The 22608-nt window shown below is 45.0% G+C and overlaps 1 protein-coding gene and 1 pseudogene across 1 annotated transcript; one reads left to right on the forward strand and one right to left on the reverse strand.

Annotated features, from left to right (window-relative positions):
• Positions 1-654: 654 nt before the first annotated feature.
• CDRT4 (CMT1A duplicated region transcript 4) lies at positions 655-4415 on the reverse strand. Its single transcript, XM_011995293.1, has 2 exons — positions 4388-4415; positions 655-2824 (listed from the first exon to the last, which is right to left on the reverse strand). Exons 1-2 carry the CDS (start codon positions 4413-4415, stop codon positions 2397-2399), a joined length of 456 nt encoding a protein of 151 aa, XP_011850683.1. The 3' UTR covers positions 655-2396.
• Positions 4416-7558: 3143 nt separating this feature from the next.
• On the forward strand, positions 7559-8296 carry LOC105550391 (annotated as a pseudogene).
• The last annotated feature ends 14312 nt before the right edge of the window (positions 8297-22608 follow it).

A 22608-nucleotide genomic window follows, 5' to 3' on the forward strand; every position in this document is an offset into this window, starting at 1 on the left:
ATTTCTATCACAACATCAGATGTTAATGATATCCTAGGCTCATGCTTGTGTTGTTATAATAGACTGAGAATTAAATTAATTTAAACAATGATATCTATAGAAAAATTATTTTGCTGGGTGCGGTGGCTCATGCCTGTAATCCCAACACTTTGGGAGGCCAAGGCGGGCAGATCACCTGAGGTCAGGAGTTCAAGACCAGCCTGACCAACATGAGGAAACCCTATCTCTACTAAAAATATAAAAATTAGCTGGGTGTGGTGGTAGATGCCTGTAATTCCAGCTACTCAGGAGGCTGAGGCAGGAGAATTGCTTGAACCTGGGCAGTGGAGGTTGCAACGCACAGAGGTTGTGCCATTGCCCTCCTGCCTGGGCGACAGAGTGAGACTGTGTCTCAAAAAAAAAAAAAAAAACCAAAAACAGAAAAATCATTTTAATTTATAGAGTACATACTTTTGTAAAAACTATTAAATGCTTAGAAATTTTTTTAAAAAAACTGTGCAACCTTCAGTAAATTATCATATCACTCTGCCCTTCAAGGTATTAAAAGAAATAACCCCAAATTCCAATAATCTCTAACACTCAATGAGTCTCTATAATCTATACTTTCCCAAATATAACCTAGAAATGAACAATCATAAAAGAACAAAAGAGATAAAAAAAAGTACTGGAGAAATTTATCACCTGCCTCCATGTCTATAAACGTTCCATGGACACAAAATACAATCATTTAAATTCCCTGGAAACCACCTATATTTTTGCAAAAAATTCATTCTGACCAACAGTTGGGAACCAAGAACAGGTCTAGAGCTCCTAATTTAGGCAGCTGTCCCAACACAAAAGCAGAGGAGCCAGAGGTGAGTTCTCCAACGCCGCACCTGTGTCTGCAAACGTTTACACAAGACCCTTGAATGGAGAACATGCCTTGCAGGGCAAATTCGACTTTTCCAAATGACACTTCTATAAGTTACTACATCTCTGTGAAGGGTGCTGGATTAGTATTAACTGTCTTGCAAATGCACATACAGAAACTCAGGTAAGGTCAGCCTTACTCAGTAGATAAACCCCAAACACGAGACCAACTGGGTCAGCCTGTCATAACTGGATCCCTCTTGCATGTAAAGACAAAGGTTGTCTACTTGGAGATGGAGAAGAGTTCAGCATAGCTCGCTTTGGGGCCAACTCAGAGCATGGGTGAACCAATCCCAGCTGCCCTCTGACAAATAACAGCAGGAGTCCTGCCAGGAGCTCCTCCCCCAAGCACTCGGCTCCACAAGGCAAACCTCAGAGAATTACAGGGGAAAAGGGCTCTCCATTTCTCAGTAGGGGGCACCCTGGTCCCCACTGCCACTTTGTTTGCCCTCCAAGGGAAAAACCTCTCAATATCAGGTCCAGGAGCAGCTGGATGGGATCACTCAGAACCCAGCCAAGAGCTAATTTTCTCTTGGCTTCAAAATCCATCCTATGCTTGGAGATGCTGGGGCTGGGATTCTACAAACCACATTCTGGCTTCGTGCCCTGATAGGCTCTGCCCTCGGGAGCGCTAGCAGGAATCTGCAAGGATAAGGAGGAAGTAGGAAGTGGCTCCTTGTTCACTTCCTGTTTGCTTCCTGTTCACTTTCTATCAGCTTCCTGTCCCTGCCAGACAGGTTGCTAACCTTAGCAGCACTTTTTCTTCACCCGGGCAGTGGCAACTCCTCCCAGAAACGTTTCAATGCAGTTTTTGGTTTTTCCAACACTCACAAAAGCAGCCTCAGTGGGGGTCCCCTCAGAGACACCAACAAAACAGCTCCCCAATTCAAAGGTGGGGGAATCATCCCCACAGGGGCTCCCCTCGGAGCTCAGAGATACCAGCTGCGTTGAGCAACATCCCCACTCTCCCACCTCAGAAGTCTGAGATTCAGCCCCGTGTCCCTTCTCCAAGTAACTACCTTTCAATGAGTCCAGCATCTTCCTCTTGTTCCCAAGCCTCAAGTGTGATGCCTGCTTCCTGTGGTACTACCTCCATGCATACCTTTGTATTCCTTTCCTGCCCTTTACTGTCACCTGGTTAATCATCCTTTATATTATCTCTAATAAAATAGCTGGTGTGATTTCTATCTCCTGCCTGGACCCAGACGAATCACCCACATTTTGGTCCTGAGCATCTGTGGCAGAGACTAGAGCCGGGGACTGCCCAACCCCACCAGAGAGCAGTGTGGGAGGGCACACACTCACCCACCCACCTACAGCTCACATTCTAATCTGGTTTCTCTCAACCAAGCTCTGCATGAGCAAGAGCAAGTTCAGATTTAAAGGACACCATGAAATGAGTGGTAAATGGAGCTTAATTGCTGTACGTTCTTGGGGGATGGCTGCAGGGACCCCTAGCTAAACATTTGCATGTTTCTCCTTGTTGGTCAGTAGCGAACTGTAGAGAGCATCCTCATCACAGGCTTTCGGGCAAAGATGATCTTGTTATAGTTTTCAGCTGGACAGTCTCTGGAATCCGTATGTAAGCGTGTGGGTTCTGGGATCACGGTAGGAGCCATGGCCGAGACCGAATAAGCATCCCACATTGATAACGTGGATTCTGACAGCATGTCCCTGAACACAGCTTTGCCGGAAGACTTGGATGACTTTCTCCTTTTTGGCTGAATGACGCTGGAAGGTTTATTCTGCCTAGATGCCCAGGGGCTTTCTTCAAGGGCATGCATGCATTCCAGTTCTCTAGTTTTGCTTTTCTCAATGAGTCGTTTCACTGTCTGGGAGGTATAGGTGACATAGGCTGGCCAGGGGTCGTGTTTTTCAAGCAGCTTCCGGGGAAGTCCAGTGTTTTCTGTGAGTCCTACCAGCAAAGAAAGAGAAATGCAGGCCATTTAGAGGCAGTCACATGCAATAGCTCGGTTCTTCACACAATGGGAAGGCCTCGGAACCAGATTTTGAAGTCCTCCCTATTTTGCACCCCTTGTATTCAGTCAGAATAAAATCCAATTCAAAGTAGGGGAACAGAATGACATCCTAGAAAGTATATCAATTAAACAATGACAGAATCGTAAGGAGCAAGAGACAGAATCAAACAGACCTGATTGATTTTAAATATTTGCATAACCTCAAATTGTTTTACCCCTAAACTTCTATTTTTTCACCAATAAAAGTGGTTAATCGAAGGCCTGACAACTAAAGAAAATAATTATTTCAAGGGCTTGGAACAGTACATCTTAGTGCTTAAAAGCATGGGTTCTGTACTTGTCTGCTTCAGATTCCTACTCTACCCTTTTCGTAGCTGTGAACCTTGAACAAGTTTCTTAACCTTGCTAAACTTCAAGTGCCTCACCTGTAAAATGGTGATTAGAACAAGACAAAGTTCATGGAACTTTCTTGTGGATTAAAGATAATTTATGTAAAGCTTTTAGCACAGTACATGACATGTAGTAATCAGTAAATGGTACCTAAAACTTTTGGCTATGTCTCCCAGCCCAAACTATTTCATTTAATCCTAGTTACACCTTATAAGGTAGGTATTCTCCTCATTTAATAGAGGACGAAACTAAGGCTGACTAGCTTGCACGACTAACAAGTAGTGGGTTTGAACTCAAGCTTAACAAGGCTCAAAAAAACACAAAGCTTTTCACTATGGTTGCTGGTCAGAAGTTTGGGGTGTTTGCCAAGAGGGGTAGGTGTTGCTAGAAATTCAGTCCATTAGTTTATCAAGCAGCCTGTTCCTTTACAGATCCAAAATCATGGGCATGTCAGTCCTTCCGATCTTTCATTTACAACGTCACTCTATTTAGCAGAAATGATTCCATTTCTCTCCTGCAGCTGCTACCTTCCTCTGTGTTCTTATGTGGTGCATTCTTTCCCTCATTCTCTATTTCTTTGGTCAGTTCAACTGGAGTTTTGCAGGGAGGGGAGTTAAAAGAGTCATCTTGCCATCTCCAAACTGAATGCAGTTTAAAAAAAAAATGCCGTCAGTGGGGATGATCAAGTGAAGTGTAGGTTGTATTCCCACACTACCTCGTGCGTGTCCAGGAGCTGGAGTTGGCTGGGGACAGAGCTGTCAGGAAAGAATGTGCTGTAGAAGGATTCCATCTCCCTGTAAAAGTCATGTGTGACATTGCCTCTCACTAGAAAATTCCCAGCAAGGCCTCCAAGCACAGACTGTTCACCCTTGCCTCCTCCAAGCAAATGTAAAGACCTTGTGGGATAGGGCATTTGCATGAATCTGGCAGAGTCCAAACTCAACTGCCTGGAGCAAAATGAGCAGCAACCCCCTTCCACCTCCTGAACATGCTTTGTTCTCTGCCAGCATAATGAGAGTGGCCGCGCAGTGGCCTCTTCCCACTGCAAATCCTCCAACCCTAGACAGCCCCAGGGCAGGAGCTTCCATTGGTAACGCTCCCAACCCTACCTTCTTTCTTCATCCTTCTTGCATCCATCTTCTTTTTAATATTTACTGATTTCTTAACATTACAGGTCCGGATTCCTATGGGAAAATACGCTTGTTAGCCAGAGCCTCCTCAAACTGGCCTGAGTGTAGGAAAGCGATTAGTAGCCACCCTGAGGGGGAGGTCCTAAGTCCTATATGGTCTCTGCATCAGGGTAAGGTGACTTCATCCCCTGAGAAGAGGACATGTTTTCTGTGGAGCTGGAGACAGGCCAGGTGAGCCCCGGAAAGGCCTGCAGGCATGGCAGGAAAGAGGCTGGGTAGGCTGGGGGCCGTGTGGAGGCTGGTTCACAGAGAGGAAGTGGGAAAAAAAAGTCCCCATTTCAAAACCTTGCTATCTCCTCTACCAGATTCCGAGAGTGGTCACATTACTACAAGCGCGACATCCAACCTGCACTTCTCAGCCTGGAATCAGGGAGAGAAGGTAGCAGAGATGGGCAGCAGCCAGGAGTCAGCTACCGGGGCCCCAAGCCCAGGCTGAAACATGGAAGTCTAATGCTCTATGGGGCCATGCAGGGGGGGAAATCCAATGGAAACCGTGATGTAACGCTTCTCAATCTTGAGGCTGCATCCACCTGGAGAGATTATGTTAAAGCCCAGATTGCTGGGCCCACCTCTAGAGTTGCTGATTTAGCAACCACTGTTTTAAACCAAAACGCGGAAAGAAAAACAAAAACTACTGGAGATTTGTAAGGTTATATTATTAACTACCTAGAGACAAGAAATGGGTCCAGGAGATCTTTTTGGTTCCTTTTCTGCTCTAAGACACATGCACATACCTAAGAGTTCATTACATTTCTATATTCAATTTTGCCATCTCTGCGGCATTTAAGCACTTAAAAACGCCATGAAGCATTTCCACTATCACCTGCAAATGCCCATTGAGAAAGAGTCTCAGATGATTCTGAACAGCTCCCAGATGATGCTGGTGCTTTTTGGTCTGGAGACCACACTTTGAGAACCATGGGTCGAAGGCAGTGCTTCTCAAATTTTAGCAAGCACTAGAATCACCTGGAGACCTTGTGCAACCACAGATACCCAGGTCCCACCTTAGAGATTCTCATTCGGTAGGTCTGTTTTGAGGACCTGAGAATTTGCATCTCTAACTAACTCCTAAATGATACTGATGTTGCCGGTCTGTGGTTCATACTCTGGGTAGCCCCGGTTTAGACTGAGTAGTGAGTGTTAAGCCTTTTTTATCAGCTCCCACATATGTGAGGACTGACTCGTTTCTGCATGGAACACTCCTCTGAGATAAGCACTTCCCAGGTTTTTCATCCCCCTTTTTCCCTAATCAAGGAACTATTGTGGAATGCTAGTGAGTGTGTCATTGACAGGGGCAACTTTAAATTCCACTATTTTTATAAAGTCAATTACTCACACATTTCATGACATCCCAGATTCATTCATACTCCAAAAAAAAGGTGTTTTTTGGTCAAACCTATTTAGAGACAGATCTTACGGAGTCCCTGCTGTGGGTATCAATGGGAATCTTCCACAACAGTGCAGTTCTAGAAGAATTCACAATGTCATTATTCTGAGGGTAGGGAAGAAATAGTGCTCAAATAGTCATCTAACCTACAGAAACTTTCATGTCATCATTTTTTTTTAATTGTAAGGTAAAGCATCTTAGTTTTCCTTCTAAGACCTACTATAGGGCCTCAGAATTTAAAGTCATCCATTCCAAGTCCCCCATAACACAGAGCAGAACACACAAGTGGCCACTTAACTTGGGCCTCTCTCTACCTCTAGTGGAAATAGAACTCTTTACTTGTCTTCCATATTTTAGCATTGTCAGAAATTTCTTGGCTGGGCACCGTGGCTCATGCCTGTAATCCCAGCACTTTGGGAGACCAAGGAGGGTGGATCACCTGAGGTTGGGAGTTCAAGATCAACCTGGCTAACATGGTGAAACCCTGTCTCTACTAAATATACAAAATTAGCTGGGCGTGGTGGTGCACGCCTGTAATCCCAGCTACTCGGGAGGCTGAGGCAGAAGAATCGCTGGAACCCGGGAGGCGGAGGTTGCAGTGAGCTGGAATCACATCATTGCACTCCAGCCTGGGCAATGGAGTGAGACTCCGTCTCCAAAAAGAAAAAAAAGAAAGAAATTTCTTCATCTTCTCATATGTAAAATAGGATGCCAGATGGTGGAAATATGTTTCAGCTGGCAGTATTTGGGAGATTTGGGAGTCATTTCTTTCATCATTGCTTCTAAGTTTCTAGTTGATGAACCTGAAGCCTGAGGAAAGCGCCGTCTTGGTCAAACATTGGTTTCCAGACTTGTGTGCATCTGTGTGACCCACCACCCTGCTCAGAGCCTCTGGCCAGGACTCACCTGACCCCTACAGCTGTGCCGTGTGACTGATAGGACAAGTCTACAAATGGTGGGTTTTTCTCATGCCTGCTGAAGCAGGGACTAGGAAACCATAGAAAGAGCCAAGGGAGGGAGTGTTTGAGACTGCCTCGAAACTCATGGGAAGGACTTGTTTGTTTGAAAATAACAGGAGACAAATAGTTGACATTAAGTCTGAAGAGAAGCTGTGGGCTTTTATAATTTCCTTCAATTCCAGCACAAAGGTTCCATTTTGTGTCCCTGTAAATGAAATGCAAACCAGCAGTCTACAGACAGAAACAGCATTGACGGGAGGGGCAGGAGGCAGAGTGTTGAAGCGGCTTTCTTGTTTTTCCTACAGACACAAAGCCCATGTTCAGACCACTGGGCTTTCAGGGCCAGCTCCCCACTCCCCCCACTCAATCTCTCATCCCACCATTTTCAGAATCTAGTCTGATAGACTGGGTTTGGCCTAGATTATTCAATTACCTGGAACGTGAAACAATCCATCTTGATCACACCTTCCTTAACTTCTTAGGACCTCAGTGGTCACTTACAAAATGAGGATGAGGATGAACTGCTGTCCCGGAGAGACACAGTTCTGTAAATTTTTTTTTTTTTTTTTTTTTTTTAGAGACAGGGCCTCACTCTGTCACTCTGGCTGGAGTGTAGTGGCACGATCGTAGCTCACTGCAGCCTTCAACTCCTGGGCTCAAGCAATCCTCCTGCCTTCACCTCCTGGGTAGCTGGGACTACAGGAACACACCACCATACCTGGATAATTTTTTTTTTTAAGTAGAGACAGGGGTCTCGCTATTTTGCCCAGTCTGATCTTAAGCTCCTGGGCTCAAATGATCCTCCCACCTCTGCCTCCCAAAGTGCCAGGATTATAGGTGTGAATCATAACACCTACCCCACAGTTGCTTTAAAAATGTCTGGAAATTGCTTTCTTTGCCACGTCTACTGCAAGAATGAAGACCGTTCTCAGCCATCAGACTGCCAACATTCTAGAAAATGTTGGCATTACTCTGGAGGGACGCACAGTTATCGTGAAGGGCCGCAGCGGGACTTCAATCACATCAATGTAGAACTCAGTCTTCTTGGAAAGAAAACAAAAAAGGCTCCGGGTTGACAAATCGTGAGGTAACAGAAAGGAACTGGCTACCATTCGGACTATTTGTACTCGTGGACAGAACATGATCAAGGGTGTTACACTGGGCTTCCATTACAAGTTGAGGTCTGTGTATGGTCACTTCCCCATCAATGTCATTATCCGGGAGAGTGGGTCTCCTGTTGAAATCCGAAATTTCTCGGGTGAAAAACACATCCGCAGGGTTCGGATGAGACCAGGTGTTGCTTGTTCAGTATCTCAAGCCCAGAAAGATGAATTAATCCTTGAAGGCAACGACATTGAGCTTGTTTCAAATTCAGCGGCTTTGATTCAGCAAGCCACAACAGTTAAAAACAAGGATATCAGGAAATTTTTGGATGGTATTTATGTCTCTGAAAAAGGAACTGTTCAGCAGGCTGATGAATAAGATCTAAGAGATGTCCAGCTACAGAAACAAGATGCCGGATGATTCCTAAGACCTATTTGTGATATTAAAAGATGCAATAAAAGACCAATTGATTTGGGAAAAAAAAATGTCTGGAAGTTAAAATGCTTGTAAACCAGTGGTCCCCAAACTTTGCAGCACATTGGAATCACTAGGGATCTTGGAAAAATACAAATGTAGGCGCCCACACCCAACATCATGATTTGATTGGAATGGGATGCAGTACAGGCATTGGAATTAAAAGTTTCCCAGACAATTTCTCTGTGCAGCAAAATTTGGGAAATGCTGTTCTAGAATCTAAAACAAAAAACCACTGAAGATTTATAAAATATTATTATTAACTACTTAGAAACAGAAAACGAACCAGGTGCGGTGGCTCACACCTGTAATCCCAGAACTTTAGGAGGCCAAGGTGAGTGGATCACTTGAGGCCAGGAGTTCGAGACCAGCCTGGACAGCATGGCGAAACCCTGTCTCTACTAAAAATACAAAAATTAGCCAAGCACAGGCTTGGCACCTGTAATCCTAGCTACTCAGCAGTCTGAGGCAGGAGAATTGCTTGAGTCCAGGAGGAGATTGCAGTGAGCCCAGATCACCCCACTCCACTCTAGCCTGGGTGAGAGAGAGAGAGAGAACGGGTCCAGAAGTTCTTTTCAGTCCCTTTGCAGTCCTAAGACACATGCTGTCATTCAAGAATCCCTGATTACAGTCAGCAGTGCATCTCAGGAGCCTTTAAACATTTAAAAGGGCCATCGAGTATTTCCACAGCCACCACCTGACAATACCAAAATTGACTTAGATCAAAGAAGAAGAAGCAGTGGCTTTAAAGTCCAGAGCTAAGGAAACTGTGGTCGCCATGGGATTCTCATGCAAATCTAATGATCTCACCCTCTCTGGCCCCAAGCTGCATCCTTATCTCAGGAAACCATCTTGCAAAAGGATTTTACGGGTTCCAGGCAGGATAGATGGATTAGTGCTCTGGCACAAATCGACCCCACTCAGACTTTTTGCCCCACTGATGCTGTGAAAGTAGTGCCATTTACATAGTCATGACGAGTGATTATCTCAATCTAGTGTTTCCTAAACCGTGTCCCACAGAATGCAAGAGTCTCTCCTCAAGATGTTAATAGGTATTACTTAAAGAAAAAGAAGGGGCCCACGGCAAAAGCCGCCCTATAAAGCCGTATAGATTGTTTAACCCAGGAGTCGCCACATCTTCTAAATTGTGCAAGATTTCAGGCCTGTCCTCAGTCGACTAAGTTAGGAAAAAAAAAAAAAAAAATGCCATGTTAAAAAAGATTCCTTTGGAGCACGATTTTCAGTCTGTTGTATATTAATTTGCTCTGTAATTCTCCAAAAGGAAGACTGAATATGCAGCTTCCCCTAATCTCATTTGACCAAGGAATCACTCATTCATTCATTCATTCATTTATTGTGTGAGGCATCTCATGGAGCTAGAATCCAGTGACATATCTGTGGCGATTGTGAAACAATGTTCTTCTGCCCTTGTTTTGGAATTACAAGCCTCAGAGAACGTTATGGAGTAAGAGGATAGAATGATGAACTTGCTCGGGGTATAACTGGGTCTTCAATGAATCACTTCCTCTGAAATCAGCTGCAGAGTCCCCAAAACTGTCCCTATGCAGAAGAACAAGCTCCACTAGAAACAAGACCCGTGTTCCTCTGTTCAACCTCTTCCCTCTCTTCTCTGCTCCAATCTGCAAGGCTTCTTTTGTTTGTCTCACCTCTCACTTTTCTCCCTGAGCCATCCCTAGGTGTCTTGCCTGGCCCCAGAAGGAGAATCACATTTTCTCAAACAGGAACCTGATGCAAAGCCTCATTTCACCTCTGCATTTTATCCTCTTTAACCTTCCATCTCCTCCCTGCCCTTAGCTTTTTTCTTTTTGTTTTTCCTACCCTCTGGCCACTCCTCATTTATTTTTGGCTAAAGAGGAAGCTGCCACTAAAGCCAGAAGTGTCTTGAAAAGCTCAACTCTGAGATCTGGAAGGATGCTCCTGGACAAGGATCCACTTAGCAGAACGTGCGGTTTCCATGCTGATCTCCACCCAAATGGGCTGACAGGAGACCCACAGAACTGCCCATCTCACAGAATCAGCACAGGCACCCACTCCCTGAACTTCAAACTGAGAAACGCAGGGAAACAGTGAGTGCACACCTACGGATTCTCAGTGGCGCCCCCTTCTGACTCTCTCCACTTCTTCACCCTGCCCCTGTCCCATGGAAACTCACCATGGCCCCACCTCTACCAAATGGGCTCTGCGGGGTGCACACAAGAAGATGACCATTTCTTGTGCCTTTAGTGACACAGACAATGGGGAGCCTTGGGAATCCCAGAAATGTTAAGACAAAGGGGAATGGGAGTGGGGAGGGGCGAGTTGTTCTTTCGGGAAAGAAGGCATCTCTCTCCTTCTCCCTGTGCAATAATTTGCTGGACACCATCTCTTCCTCCCTAGCGCCCCTCCCCAGAAACAAACACACACACAAAGAAGAGGAGAAACAAGTCCATTACCGCACTATCTTTAAAAAGTCACGTTGCATACGGTGGGCCATTTGGTAGTGTTAGCATGTTCTTATACAGACCGTGCCTTTCTGGGGGGTCAACTGTCTCTAACCACATCAGGGTGGGGAGGTGGAAGTCTAATCAGAATTGCTCATCTTCTAACACAGACTTGGCATTACTGATTCATCACTTATGATGGGAAGGAGGGGATATATTGCTTCTTGATAATGCCTCTATACTTTATTTTCTGTATCGATTATACGTGTACATTGAGGGCATTTTATTGTCCAATGGTGAAAACAGTTCAAGTACCTATGGCCTTTCAACATATATTCATTCATGCACAAATGCACACTTGCACACATTCAAAAAAACCTATCCTGAGCTCCAAACATTACTCTTCTGAGAGGCACAGGTCCTGCAGTCACCCAGAACCCACTGTGGATTTTCCGCATTTGCCTCTTACTTTGGGATCTACCCTTCTCAATGTCAGGGGTCCACAATCCAGGTTTCCCATGCTGATAAATCCAGACGAATCCTTGCCATCTGTGTTATGAGAAACAAAAGCAGAGGCCTCCCAGTACATAGGACAATACATGTTCCATCAACCACTCTGCAGTCAGGTACTGACTAAGCATCTCATACACCAGGCAGGCACTGAGCCTTGGTTCAAGGACCTCACAGCCCCATGAGGAAGACAGACCACCAGTTTCCTAACTCAACCTGGGTGGGGAGGGGTGTCAAGAAGCAGGTTCAAGAAGAGACAATGTTTGTGCTAAATCTCAAAGGGCAAAGGAAATGATGGGCAGTGGGCATGGTTTAAATGCCAACCTCAATGTTTCCAAATCCTGAGTGAAATGCTTCCTCATTCAAGATCCATGTTCTCCTCCCAGCATGCAGATAAATAGGCAGTTTCCAAACAGTGCGTTTTCTGCATGTGAATTATAATGCTGAATTGGCTGAAGAAACACTTTACAAATTCACTGCAAGAGAGAAGCATTAGGCATTGTATACCTATCAGGTACAACCGTGAATCTGAATTTTACATTTATCCAAGGAATATTCAATTATAAATATTAAACTCCCACTTTAAGATGACATTGGAAGGCCCATTGAGCATAAAACACCTGTGGCCATTATCTATTGATCTATTATCTACAGATCTAGTTCCAAATTTAAAAATCGAATTTCCAGAACAAGCCAGGCAGGCATAATCAGAGGAGAGCTTTTCAGCCTTTTTCTTCCATGGACATTTTTGGGGTAGGCTTGTACACTGGCAGGCTGGACACGTAGGAAAGATATGGAGAAACAGGCTGCAAGAAATAACCCTACAACCTCATATTCAGGAAAACAAACATGAAAGGCTTTAAGTAATTTGTGCCCAGAGACCCTCTCTCTGCCTGACGGCTCCTGAGCAGTGTGACCATTAAAATGTGTGGCCTCACAATGTCTAACCCATCAGAAAAAGGAAGTCCTGCTTCGTTGAAACAATAGGGACATTGTGAACCTGGAGAACACTTCGGGGAAACAGCCAGGCATTTCCCAGGACTGCGCTCAATCCGTGGGCCAGGCCACCCCTTTTGAAATGTTCAAAGCACTAGGAATCCAGGCCAGTGTTTGTCTTGAAGAAGATGACTTGCATTTGAGATTTTACCTAGAAGAAAAGAAAGTAGCTGCCTCCTACATGATTCAGTTATTCCATCAGCCTATTGACAGCTTGTACTCAGTAGCACACAGTTCCCCAGTGCATGTTAGAATGTGAGAAAATGCATGCATCACCCGTTGCGCCCAACTCTTGAGTAATAAGCATCCCCCAAAATCTTGTCTCCCCATTCTCAGCTCCCATCACCAAGGCTCTCCCCCTGCACACATACACACACCTTCATGCACTTATGCATATGCACGCACACATGTACATACACATGTTTACTTGCACATGTGTGCACATGCATGCATAGTCACACACATACACACACACACTCAGCTCTCAACGCCCCATCACTCCCCATGCTAGCCAAGCTCTCATACCTTTACCCCTTGGCACATTCTGTTCCTTTGCCCTGAATTCTCTTCCCAGTCTCCACTTCTTTTTTTTTTTTTTTTTTGAGACGGAGCGAGATGGCTCTGTCGCCCAGGCTGGAGTGCAGTGGTGCCATCTCGGCTCACTGCAAGCTCCGCCTCCCAGGTTCACGACATTCTCCTGCCTCAGCCTCCCTAGTAGCTGGGACTACAGGCGCCCGCCACCACGCCTGGCTAATTTTTTGTATTTTTAGTAGAGATGCGGCTTCACCGTGTTAGCCACGATGGTCTCGATCTCCTGACCTCATGATCCGCCCTCCTTGGCCTCCCAAAGTGCTGGGATTACAAGCTTGAGCCACCCGGACCCAGTCTCCACTTCTAAGGAACTGCACATCCTCCAAATACCCCGGGCCATAGCATGACCATGCAGAAAACACTTTCCTAACCCTTCCAGGAAGGGAATGACTCATGCGCTCTCAGAGAAAGGTGAGAGTGACTGTATTATAAATAGTGTGCGTCACAGTTATGTTGAGAAATTGCCAGAAAGCAAAAAGGTGTGGGGCTTTACTTCGCACCTTGGGTAAACTGATGAAATTGCATTCAAAGTCTGAAAAGCTGAGGATAAGAAGCTGAAATATGGAGACGTACACCCTTTCTCCTCTCTCCCTTCTGCCGCAGACACCCCTGGGACTTTCTGCCAAGAGCGCTTTGTCAGGTGATCATCAGGGGACGTGCTCTCTCTCCTGGGCCTTTGCAGACCTCTCAAGGAAGAGTTGTTCCGGAGCCTGGAGGCAGTCACGTTCCTTACCCACAACTGCCATCCTCAAACCATTTCTCCTCCCCTGAAGCTTGTGCCCGGGCTACATCACCACCTCACCGGCATGGTTGCTGCCAGCTTCTGAGCACTGTCCTCTGTTCCTCAGTCCCTGACAACTTGAGCCCCAGGCACACTGTCCTCCTCTGTGCTGTTACCCTGTCATCACCGTGTCTTCTTCGTCATCTCCTGAATGATCCGTGCAAACCTCCAGCCCAGCAGTCCTCGACCTGCTCACTTCCAATCACCAGGTCTTCCTCTCAGTCGCCACCACCCCTGCCTCTGTGATCAGCCCACTGTTCTTATCGTCCCCAATAACCACACTATGTCCAAAATCTAAGCTGCGAGCATCTCACTCTTACTCTTCCCTCCTCCATCCCTCCAGCTCACTCCCCAAGCAGTTCCCAGTCCAGCAATTTCTGGATTTCAATTCACTCACCCCACCTTCCCCTTAGTGTCCTCTTTGTGTCCCAGTTTCCTGCTTTATCTTGTTGATACCCCACAGCTCCTCCTTACAGTACCTTGCAAACACCCTTAACCCGGTATCCCTCTCCCATGTGCCGGGCAAACACATATTTGCATGGCAAAGCGTTAATACCAGTTCAGTCCACCTATGGGGCTCTTTTGGGTGCCGTCATCTCAGAAACTAAATGTGATAGGAGGAAAACGCCACCGTGCCGATTGGTCCCACGTGGAATAACAGCTAATATTTCTATGACATGTGGTACGACCAGGGCACAGGCTAAGCGTCTTACCTATAGTAACTAATTAAATCCTCACAAAACCCATATGCATTAGGTACTATTGTATTAATCTCATTTCACAGGCATGGAAACTGGAGCCTGTAGGGACATTAAGCAGTCTGTCCAAGGTCACACAACGATAAAGTGACAAAAAAAACAGGATTTGCCCACAGGCAGTCTAGCTGCAGAATCCTTTTCTTTATAATTCCACACACTTGCTCCTCTATCTCCAAGTCAATCAACAGAGCTAGTCCAACCAACACTTCCCCCTCCCTACTCTTTTCACTCTTCCACTCCCCAAGCAACTCTTTCTTTTTTTAATGTTATATTTATTTTAGATTCAGGGGTCCATGTGCCTGTTTGTTACATGGGTATATCGTGTCATGGTGAGCTTGGGCTCCTAGTGAACGCATCACCTACAATATTGAACACTGCACCCAACAGGCCATTGTTCAACCCTCACCCTCCTCTCATCCTCCTCCCTTTTGGAGTCCACGGTGTCTATTGTCTTCACTTTTATGTCCATGTGTACACATCGTTTACCTCTCACTCGTAAGTGACAACATGTGATATTTTATTTTCTGCTTCTGGGTTAGTTTACTTAGAATAATGGCCTCCAGCTCCATCTATATTGTTGCAAAGGACAGTCTTTCATTCTTTTTTATGGCTGCATAGTATTCCATGGCATATGTATGCCACATTTTTCTTATCCAGTCAACCATTGGTGGAGATTTAGGTTGATTCCATGACTTTGTTATTATGAACAGTGCTGGGATAAACATATGAGTGCAGGTGTCTTTTTGATAAAATGATTTCTATTCCTTTGGGTAGATTCCCAGTAGTGGGATTGCTGTGTCCAATGGTAGTTCTATGTTTAGTTCTTTAAGAAATTTTCATATTTTTTTCAATAGAAGTTAAATATTTTATATCCCCACCAAGCAACTATTTCAAACCTCCTCTTCACCTCCTTCTCCTTCCATTATAGGTTAATGTCTTTGTCTTGCCCTGCTTTGAGAAAAATCCAAGAATCCATCAAGAACTCCCTCATCTCCCGCCATCACTTGTACCAACTCTCCACCATATGCTCCACTGCACTTTGCCTTCCTTCCTGCTACAATGAATGAAGTATCCCTTTTCCTGCCAAAGAACACCTCTCCACTTGCAATCCAGGCCTCTCTCCCTCCACCTTCCAAAATGCAATGGTCATGGATAGAGTTGAGCACGCACTCTCACATTCTTGAAATGTTCTCCTACCTGGTTTCCATGACGCCACAGGAGTAGAATCCCACCATCACTCAGCAAGCTCCTTCTCAGTCTCCATTGAGGATTTCTGGGTCCCCTTCTTTTTTTTTTTTTTTTTTTTGTCTCCACATATCCCCAAAGTGATGGGAACCAGTTTTGTGGCTTTATATCTCATCAATTTGCCAAATCTAACTAGACTGACTTCTTTCCCAAAGTCCAAATATATATATCCAACTGCCAATATACTACATCTTTATTTGTATATCTAATAAGGTCTCAAACTTTTCATGGTTCAAACAAACTCTTGACCTTACTCCATAAAATGTTCCTTTCTGGTCTCTTCCATCTCAGAAAGAGGCATCATCATTCATCGAATTGCCCAATTCAAACATCTAACATCTCTTGCTTCTTCATTCGATATCTCCAGCCCATTATCCTCCCCAGTCCCACCATGATTTAACTTCTCTACGCCACCAGCCTCCTCTAAGACGTCAACATCTATTAACTGAACTACTGAACACCTGCTACTGGTCTCCCTGCTTCCACTCTTGTTCTCCTATGATATGATTTGACTGTGTCCCCACCTAAACCTCATCTTGAATTGTACCTCCCATAATCCCCACTGTTGTGGGAGGGACCTGGTGTGAGGTAACTAAATCATGGGGGTGGGTTTTTCCCATGCTGTTCTTGTGATAGTGAATAAGTCTTACAAGATCTGATGGTTTTATACAGGGCAGTTCCCCTGCACATGCTGTCTTGCCTGCTGCCATGTAAGACATGCTTTGCTTCTCCTTCACCTTCCGACATGATTGTGGAGACCTCCCCAGCCATGTGGAACTGTGAATCCATTAAACTTCCTTCCTTTATAAATTACCCAGTCTCGGATATTTCTTCATAGCAGTATGAAAACGGACTAATACACCCTACAACTCCTTCTCCAAAGAGGACCCAGAGTGATTATGTTTAAACATGATCAGATTAAATCATCCCCCTGCCTAACATTCTCATGGCTCCCCCTCCATTTAGAAGCCAATGCCAGTTCCTTATGTTGGCCTGCAAACCCTCTTTGATCTGGCCCCTGCCTCCCCTCCCAGCCTTAGCTAGAGTGGCTCCTCACATCACCCACTGTGCCCAGCCACACTGGCCTTGCCTCTCTTCTTTAAAAACATCAAGCTTGTTCCCACCTTAGGGTCCTTCCCCAGCTACTGCCTCTGCCTGGGATGCATGTGTCCCTGATCTTCACATGAGTTGTTCCTTCTTAGAAGTCAGGATTCAGCCTAAATGTCAACTCCTCAGCCTTCCCTGACTACATAACAGCACCACCAGTCACTATCACATCTCCTATGTTAATACTCTGCCTAACACTATCCCTGCCTGACATTTCTTATGATTTACTCATTTATTTTCTCTTAACCAACTAGACTATAGGCCACATGACAGCGGCAATCTCATCCATCACATTCATTGCTCTGTCCCCAGGACCTTGGGTCAAAATCATCAGATAAATGGACATTCCTGCAATTGCCATAAGTAACTTCTCCTGGAATCTCCAGGGATCACTGGAAATCCAAATATCCAGCAGCTGCACACTTGTATGGGACACAAATGAAAAATACAGACTGGCTCACTTGGCAGTAGCCACTACTAGAGAAGGTAAAATGGCAAAAGGTGGGACATTATCCTGAAAAATATGACAAACAAATAGGATTAATGAAGAGGCCTGGGTTCAAATCCTAGCACTGCTCTTTACCACTTTTAAGTGGGCAAATCCCTTGCCCTATCTCTCTCTGAGTCTTAAAGTTTTCCCCCATCCATAAAATGGGAATGATACATGTCCTAGTAGGTTTATTGTGAAGACTGAATGAGACATTGCAAGTGCCTATTAAGGAGCAAGAATTCAAGCACATAGACCCGTGACAGTACAGGATTCAGGCTTTGTTGAAAGAAGAAATGAAACCTTGTCTAATATGAATTAGTTCGTGGGACCTAAATGTACCAAATTCTAACTCAAGCTCTACTCCACTTTCCCTTCGAAACTCCATTTCTAGTCTCACCTGGTCCAATATGTGTTCTTACCAGGGCCAGGTGTCATCACCACCAAATGTAGCGCCAGGGGTATCTTCTGTATGTTGTTAATGGATGTTAGCTGCTTTTTCAAATGAATGAAGTTGCCTGCCTCATAATGATTGTAAATTCACACACATAGTCCCTCCTCTATACGCCCTTCATATCTCCTTCCAGGACTGCTCCAGTGATACTTCTTTTGAGAGGCTGTCCCAGGCCTCTAGGTGGAATAGACAGGCCCTCCTCTCTGCTCCCAAGTATGTTATCTGAACCTTATCTATCAGGGCTGTCTATCCCATTATGTGTTATTTAGTTGGTATCTCTCTCTCTCTCTCTCTCTCTCCCTCTCTTCTTAAATTGTGTTTTTAAGGCTCAGAGGTGAAATCCTTACATTCCAGACAACTCTTGGCCCACTGGGAGGATAGACTCTGGTCAAAACCCAAGGCCATATTCGCTTACCGTGTCCTGATATCTTGCCTTCCTCTCTTCTCCCAGCTGAAAACTGTTTCTTCAAGTCCCTGGTGCAGCTCATTTCACTGGGTTCCTGAGAAACACAGAATCAGGAAGGTTAACTGGCAAAATTTTAATATAATGTAACTAAGATGAATGATGTGGGGATGGGGAGAGAATCGACACTTAAATATATAAAAAATTGTTGCCTGTAATTAAAAATTAAAATAGCAATTGTCCATTCCCCAGAAGTCACAAAAGAGGCCTCTTGAAATCGGGCAGAAACCTTTAATTATTCATTTCAAATGAGTCTTTCTAGGCACAAAGATATCCCAATAGTATACAATGAAACATAACTATCCACATAGAAAATATGTGTGGGTAACATGCCAGGAAATCCTGAAGTTCTGACAAAAGGAGTTTTTGTTGAGTCAGAAATCCAATTAAACAAAAAGCGTTTTAATGTGTCTTCTTGGCATGGTGGAGAGATGCATCAAATACTTTTAAAATCCGGGAACCGGCCCTTCATGAAGCGTGTTCTGTGGCATCCTCTCCCCAACAAAGGCCTGGCCTTTAAAAACCACCCTCGTGCAGCATTGCAGAAAAACCACCCTCTCTTTACTGTTCCAGTGAGATTCTGCAATATTATTGTGTATGGATTTCAATATCTGAAGATGGCAATTGATAGGAGAATTCACCAAAGTTCCCAAAACAGTAAAACTGCATATTAAACGATTGTTTTGGGGAAAGTACAGCATAGAATTCAGAGCTCGAGTTCAAGACAGGTCAGTGACTTAGCTACGTGACCAGGAACAAGGAACAAGACAGTTAAAATTCAGAAGCCTCTGTGTTCTCATCTGTAAAACAGAGGCAGTAAGAGAAACTATCCTTGGAGTGCCGTGAGGATTTAATGAGATAATTCATATACAGCATTGGGCAGAGGGCACAGGCACATGGTAAGAGCCTATTGGCTGGACTGTTATCATCATTAATATGCAGGGTGGCAATGTCTGCTGCAATGCCAAAACAATGCAGTCCAATGTTCAGGCTGGAGAAATTAGTACCAAGACACATCTTGCCAAAACTGAGTCACTGCATTGAAGATCAGGGAAGGGACTGGAGTCATAGGAGGTCAGAACACATGCTCAGGGGACTCTTCAACACAACTGCTGCCACAGTGGTGTCCCTACATCTCACCCATCCCTCCCCAGCCACACTACTTTTCACATCCCAAGAGTCCTGTTTATACCATCTGCTCACTAAAAGGCACTCTCTAGAGCTCATCCCCCAGCCCAGATGGGTCCCAGCCATCTGGCATTGGTCCCAGGCATTGCGTCCACTTGCAGCCACATATGTGCACATGTTAACTGAGGAAGGTTTCCAGCCAATAGACAGCAATACACACAAGTGCACATATACACACAGCCCTGAGCAGAACATCCAAATAGTCACTGGCATGAGAAAGAGTCTACAAGCCACATACACATGCATGCACGAATATGTACACACACAGGCACATGCATACACACACAGGCACACACCTGTGTAACTCCCTAAGTCACCAGCCATGTCCACTCTCCCTCACCCCAGCTTTGACATCCCTTGTCCCAGCTGTGACATCCCTTGTCCCAGCTGAGTTCTATTTCTCTTCTCAGATCATTGCAGCCCTGGTCTAGAATGACTTAAGGAGCAAAACTGAGCCAAGAAGTCTTGCCAGATTCCTACTGGAAGTAATCTGGAGACTTAGATCTGCAAACAGCATCAAGTGGTTGTAGGGTAGAGCACAGAATTCGGAAGTAGGATAACTCATGTTGAAACCCAGTTTCACCTCATTATGTCTAATCTTGAGCAAGTTCCTTAGTCTTTCTGAACCTCAGTTTCCTTATCCCCAAGGTGGGAAACATCCTGCCCCATGGGATGTTGTGATGATCCAATTGATGTAAGTAAAAGTATTCCATGATCCATGAGGAGCTTTGTAACCATTAGCTTTTCTGGTAAACACCAAGAACCCTGAACTGTTGGTATAAATTCTATTCTATGATTTATGGCTGGGGGTTCATTCTGGAAACAAGAAAACTAGATCACATTGGCATTCAACTTGAGGACTAGATGAACTCTAGACAGAACAAAAGTGTCACATTGTTCAGAGAGTGACAGAGACCACAGAGAAAGGGAAAACCAGTGTGGTTGCTGCCTTGGGCTCATCTGCTTTCCTTGGAGTGGAGCTGAGATGGGATGGGAGAGTGGAGGGTAGATGTAACTATTAATAGTTTAGAAACTCAGAATTTTTTGCCCCTGAGAAAACTCTAGATGCTATGCCAACAAAGCTATCTACCTCCCAGGAGGAGTAAGGGTGAACATGGAAATGGTTTTCCTCTGCCCCTCACAACTCATGTCTTAACAGAACTGCAAGAGTGACAGAGCCCATAGGATGAACAGCAATTGGGCCCATAAGGCCTATCCTAGGCAGGCTGTAAGATGGCTCCCAATAATCTTACCTCTTGGTATTCACTTCCTTGTGAAATCCCTTCCCCTGAGTATGAACTGCATCTAATGACTCACTTCTAATAAACAGAATATGGTCTAAGTGATGGAATGTCACTTCTGAGATTAGGTCACAAAAAAAGTTGGTTTCCATCTTGAGCACTCTCTCACACTCTCTTTCTCGTTCATCTTAAGGGAAGCCAGCTGCCATTTTACAAACTGCCCTGTGGAGAGGCCCATGTGGCAAGGAACTAAGGGAGTTTTCCAGCCAAGAGGCAGCAAGAAACTGGGGTTTTTAGTGCAACAGACTTTGAGGAGCTTAATCTTGCCAATATCCATATGAGTGAATTTGGAAGTGGATTCTCCTCCTGTTGAGCCTTCAGATGAGACCACATCCTCGGCCAAAATCATGACTGTAGCCTCATGGAGAGACTCTGAGACAGAGGCAGACAGCTAAGGCATATCCAGATTCCTGCCCCACAGAAGCTGTGAGATAACAAATATTTGTTTAAAGCAATTAACCTTTGGAGTGCTTTGTTACCCACCAAGAGATAACCAATACAAAGCCCCTACCAGACATACCAAGGAAAAATCCCACCCACAAAACTGAGACAGAGAAGGGCTTCTAATCTGGCAGCAGTGGGAGAAATTTCACTGCATAATTCCTTCTTCGCCATTCCATCTCCAGAGGACACCATTTCTACTAACGTAAGGGAACCTATGTAAGTAAAGAATTTAAGCCTATAACATACCACAAAAATGAACCTGCCCTTCCAACAAAGCAGATTTTGACAAGGCCATTTTGAGACAGTGGATATACTAATATGGCCAGAGGGGTTGCAGGTGGGGTATGGATAGAGGGCAAGATACAGGGGGAAGTATCCAAGATACTCAGAGGTGGAGTTAGGGTGCTTGCCTTGCACATTACTTGAGAGGTATAGACAGCTGACGTTTTCATGGTTTCTTTTGAAAACTAAGTAAAAATGTTCTTGGCACCAAAATGGCTTTGTGAAAGTAGCCAAATCAAAATGTCAGGTTCTGTCATGGGACTATTTTATTCAACCCTACTACATAAACACTGTTTGGACTCCACCTAGGCACTCAAGCCAAGAAGATTGCCACTAATCTTCCTTTCCTTACACACACACACCCGTGCACACACACACACACACACACGGGGCTCAGGAGTAAGTTTCCAGAATTCAACAGCACAGGGTCTAGAATGGAGTAAGTTTTAAGGCCATCATCCGTCCCATGCCTGACTTGGATTTGGGCTGTTCTGATTCAGAGGCTGACAGCTACCTGCCTAGAGGCTAGCGCCCCACTAAAGACTCTATGGAGCCCCGGTCATCATGGGGTCCGATGGGCGTTTTCCCTGAATTGCTCACCAACCCAGAACACAAGAACGCAGAAACTATTGTGCATGGTGGACCCAAAGAGTGCCTTTAATTTGGAATCGATCCTATTTGTTTTCTGAAGCTCTCTGTATCGTTAAAGCCATTGATTTACCAACACTTAATAAAGAGGAGAATGTTTCCTAGAGCCCTGCATGGTTGTGTGGTCCGAGGTGGGATTACCTACTGCACAGCGCCAAGAGATGGAACCAGCTGCACTGGGGCTGGGCCCTTCCAGTTCAACATCCCAACCCTCACGCTACTTTGCCTCTCTGTACCTCAGTTTCCTCCTGGGTAAAAATGAGGGTTGAGGTCTGCTGCACCCTGTCTCCCTTCCAGCTCGAATCTCCTGTATGTCTCTGAAATCTCTTGGCACAGCAGTCCCCAGGAAATGGAATGCACTGAAGTTTCCTAACATCCCACCAAATGAATTCCTTATGAGCCCAACTTCTGGGTTTGTACTCACCGAGAAAACACTGCAAGCCCTGACCTTCCAAAAACTCAGCTTGTTCTCTTTCCCTGATGCGTTTTCAAAAGAGAAAAGCTAACTTTTGCCCTCTAG

The sequence above is a fragment of the Mandrillus leucophaeus genome, unplaced genomic scaffold (genome assembly GCF_000951045.1).
Source record: "Mandrillus leucophaeus isolate KB7577 unplaced genomic scaffold, Mleu.le_1.0 Scaffold480, whole genome shotgun sequence".
Lineage (NCBI taxonomy): Eukaryota > Metazoa > Chordata > Mammalia > Primates > Cercopithecidae > Mandrillus > Mandrillus leucophaeus.

Coding starts and splice junctions, on each gene's coding strand:
- CDRT4 (XM_011995293.1), bottom strand. CDS start 4,415: ATGGATGCAAGAAGGATGAAGAAAGAAG. Junction 2,825..4,387: donor AAGAAGGATGAAGAAAGAAG/GTAGGGTTGGGA, acceptor CTTTGCTGGTAG/GACTCACAGAAAACACTGGA.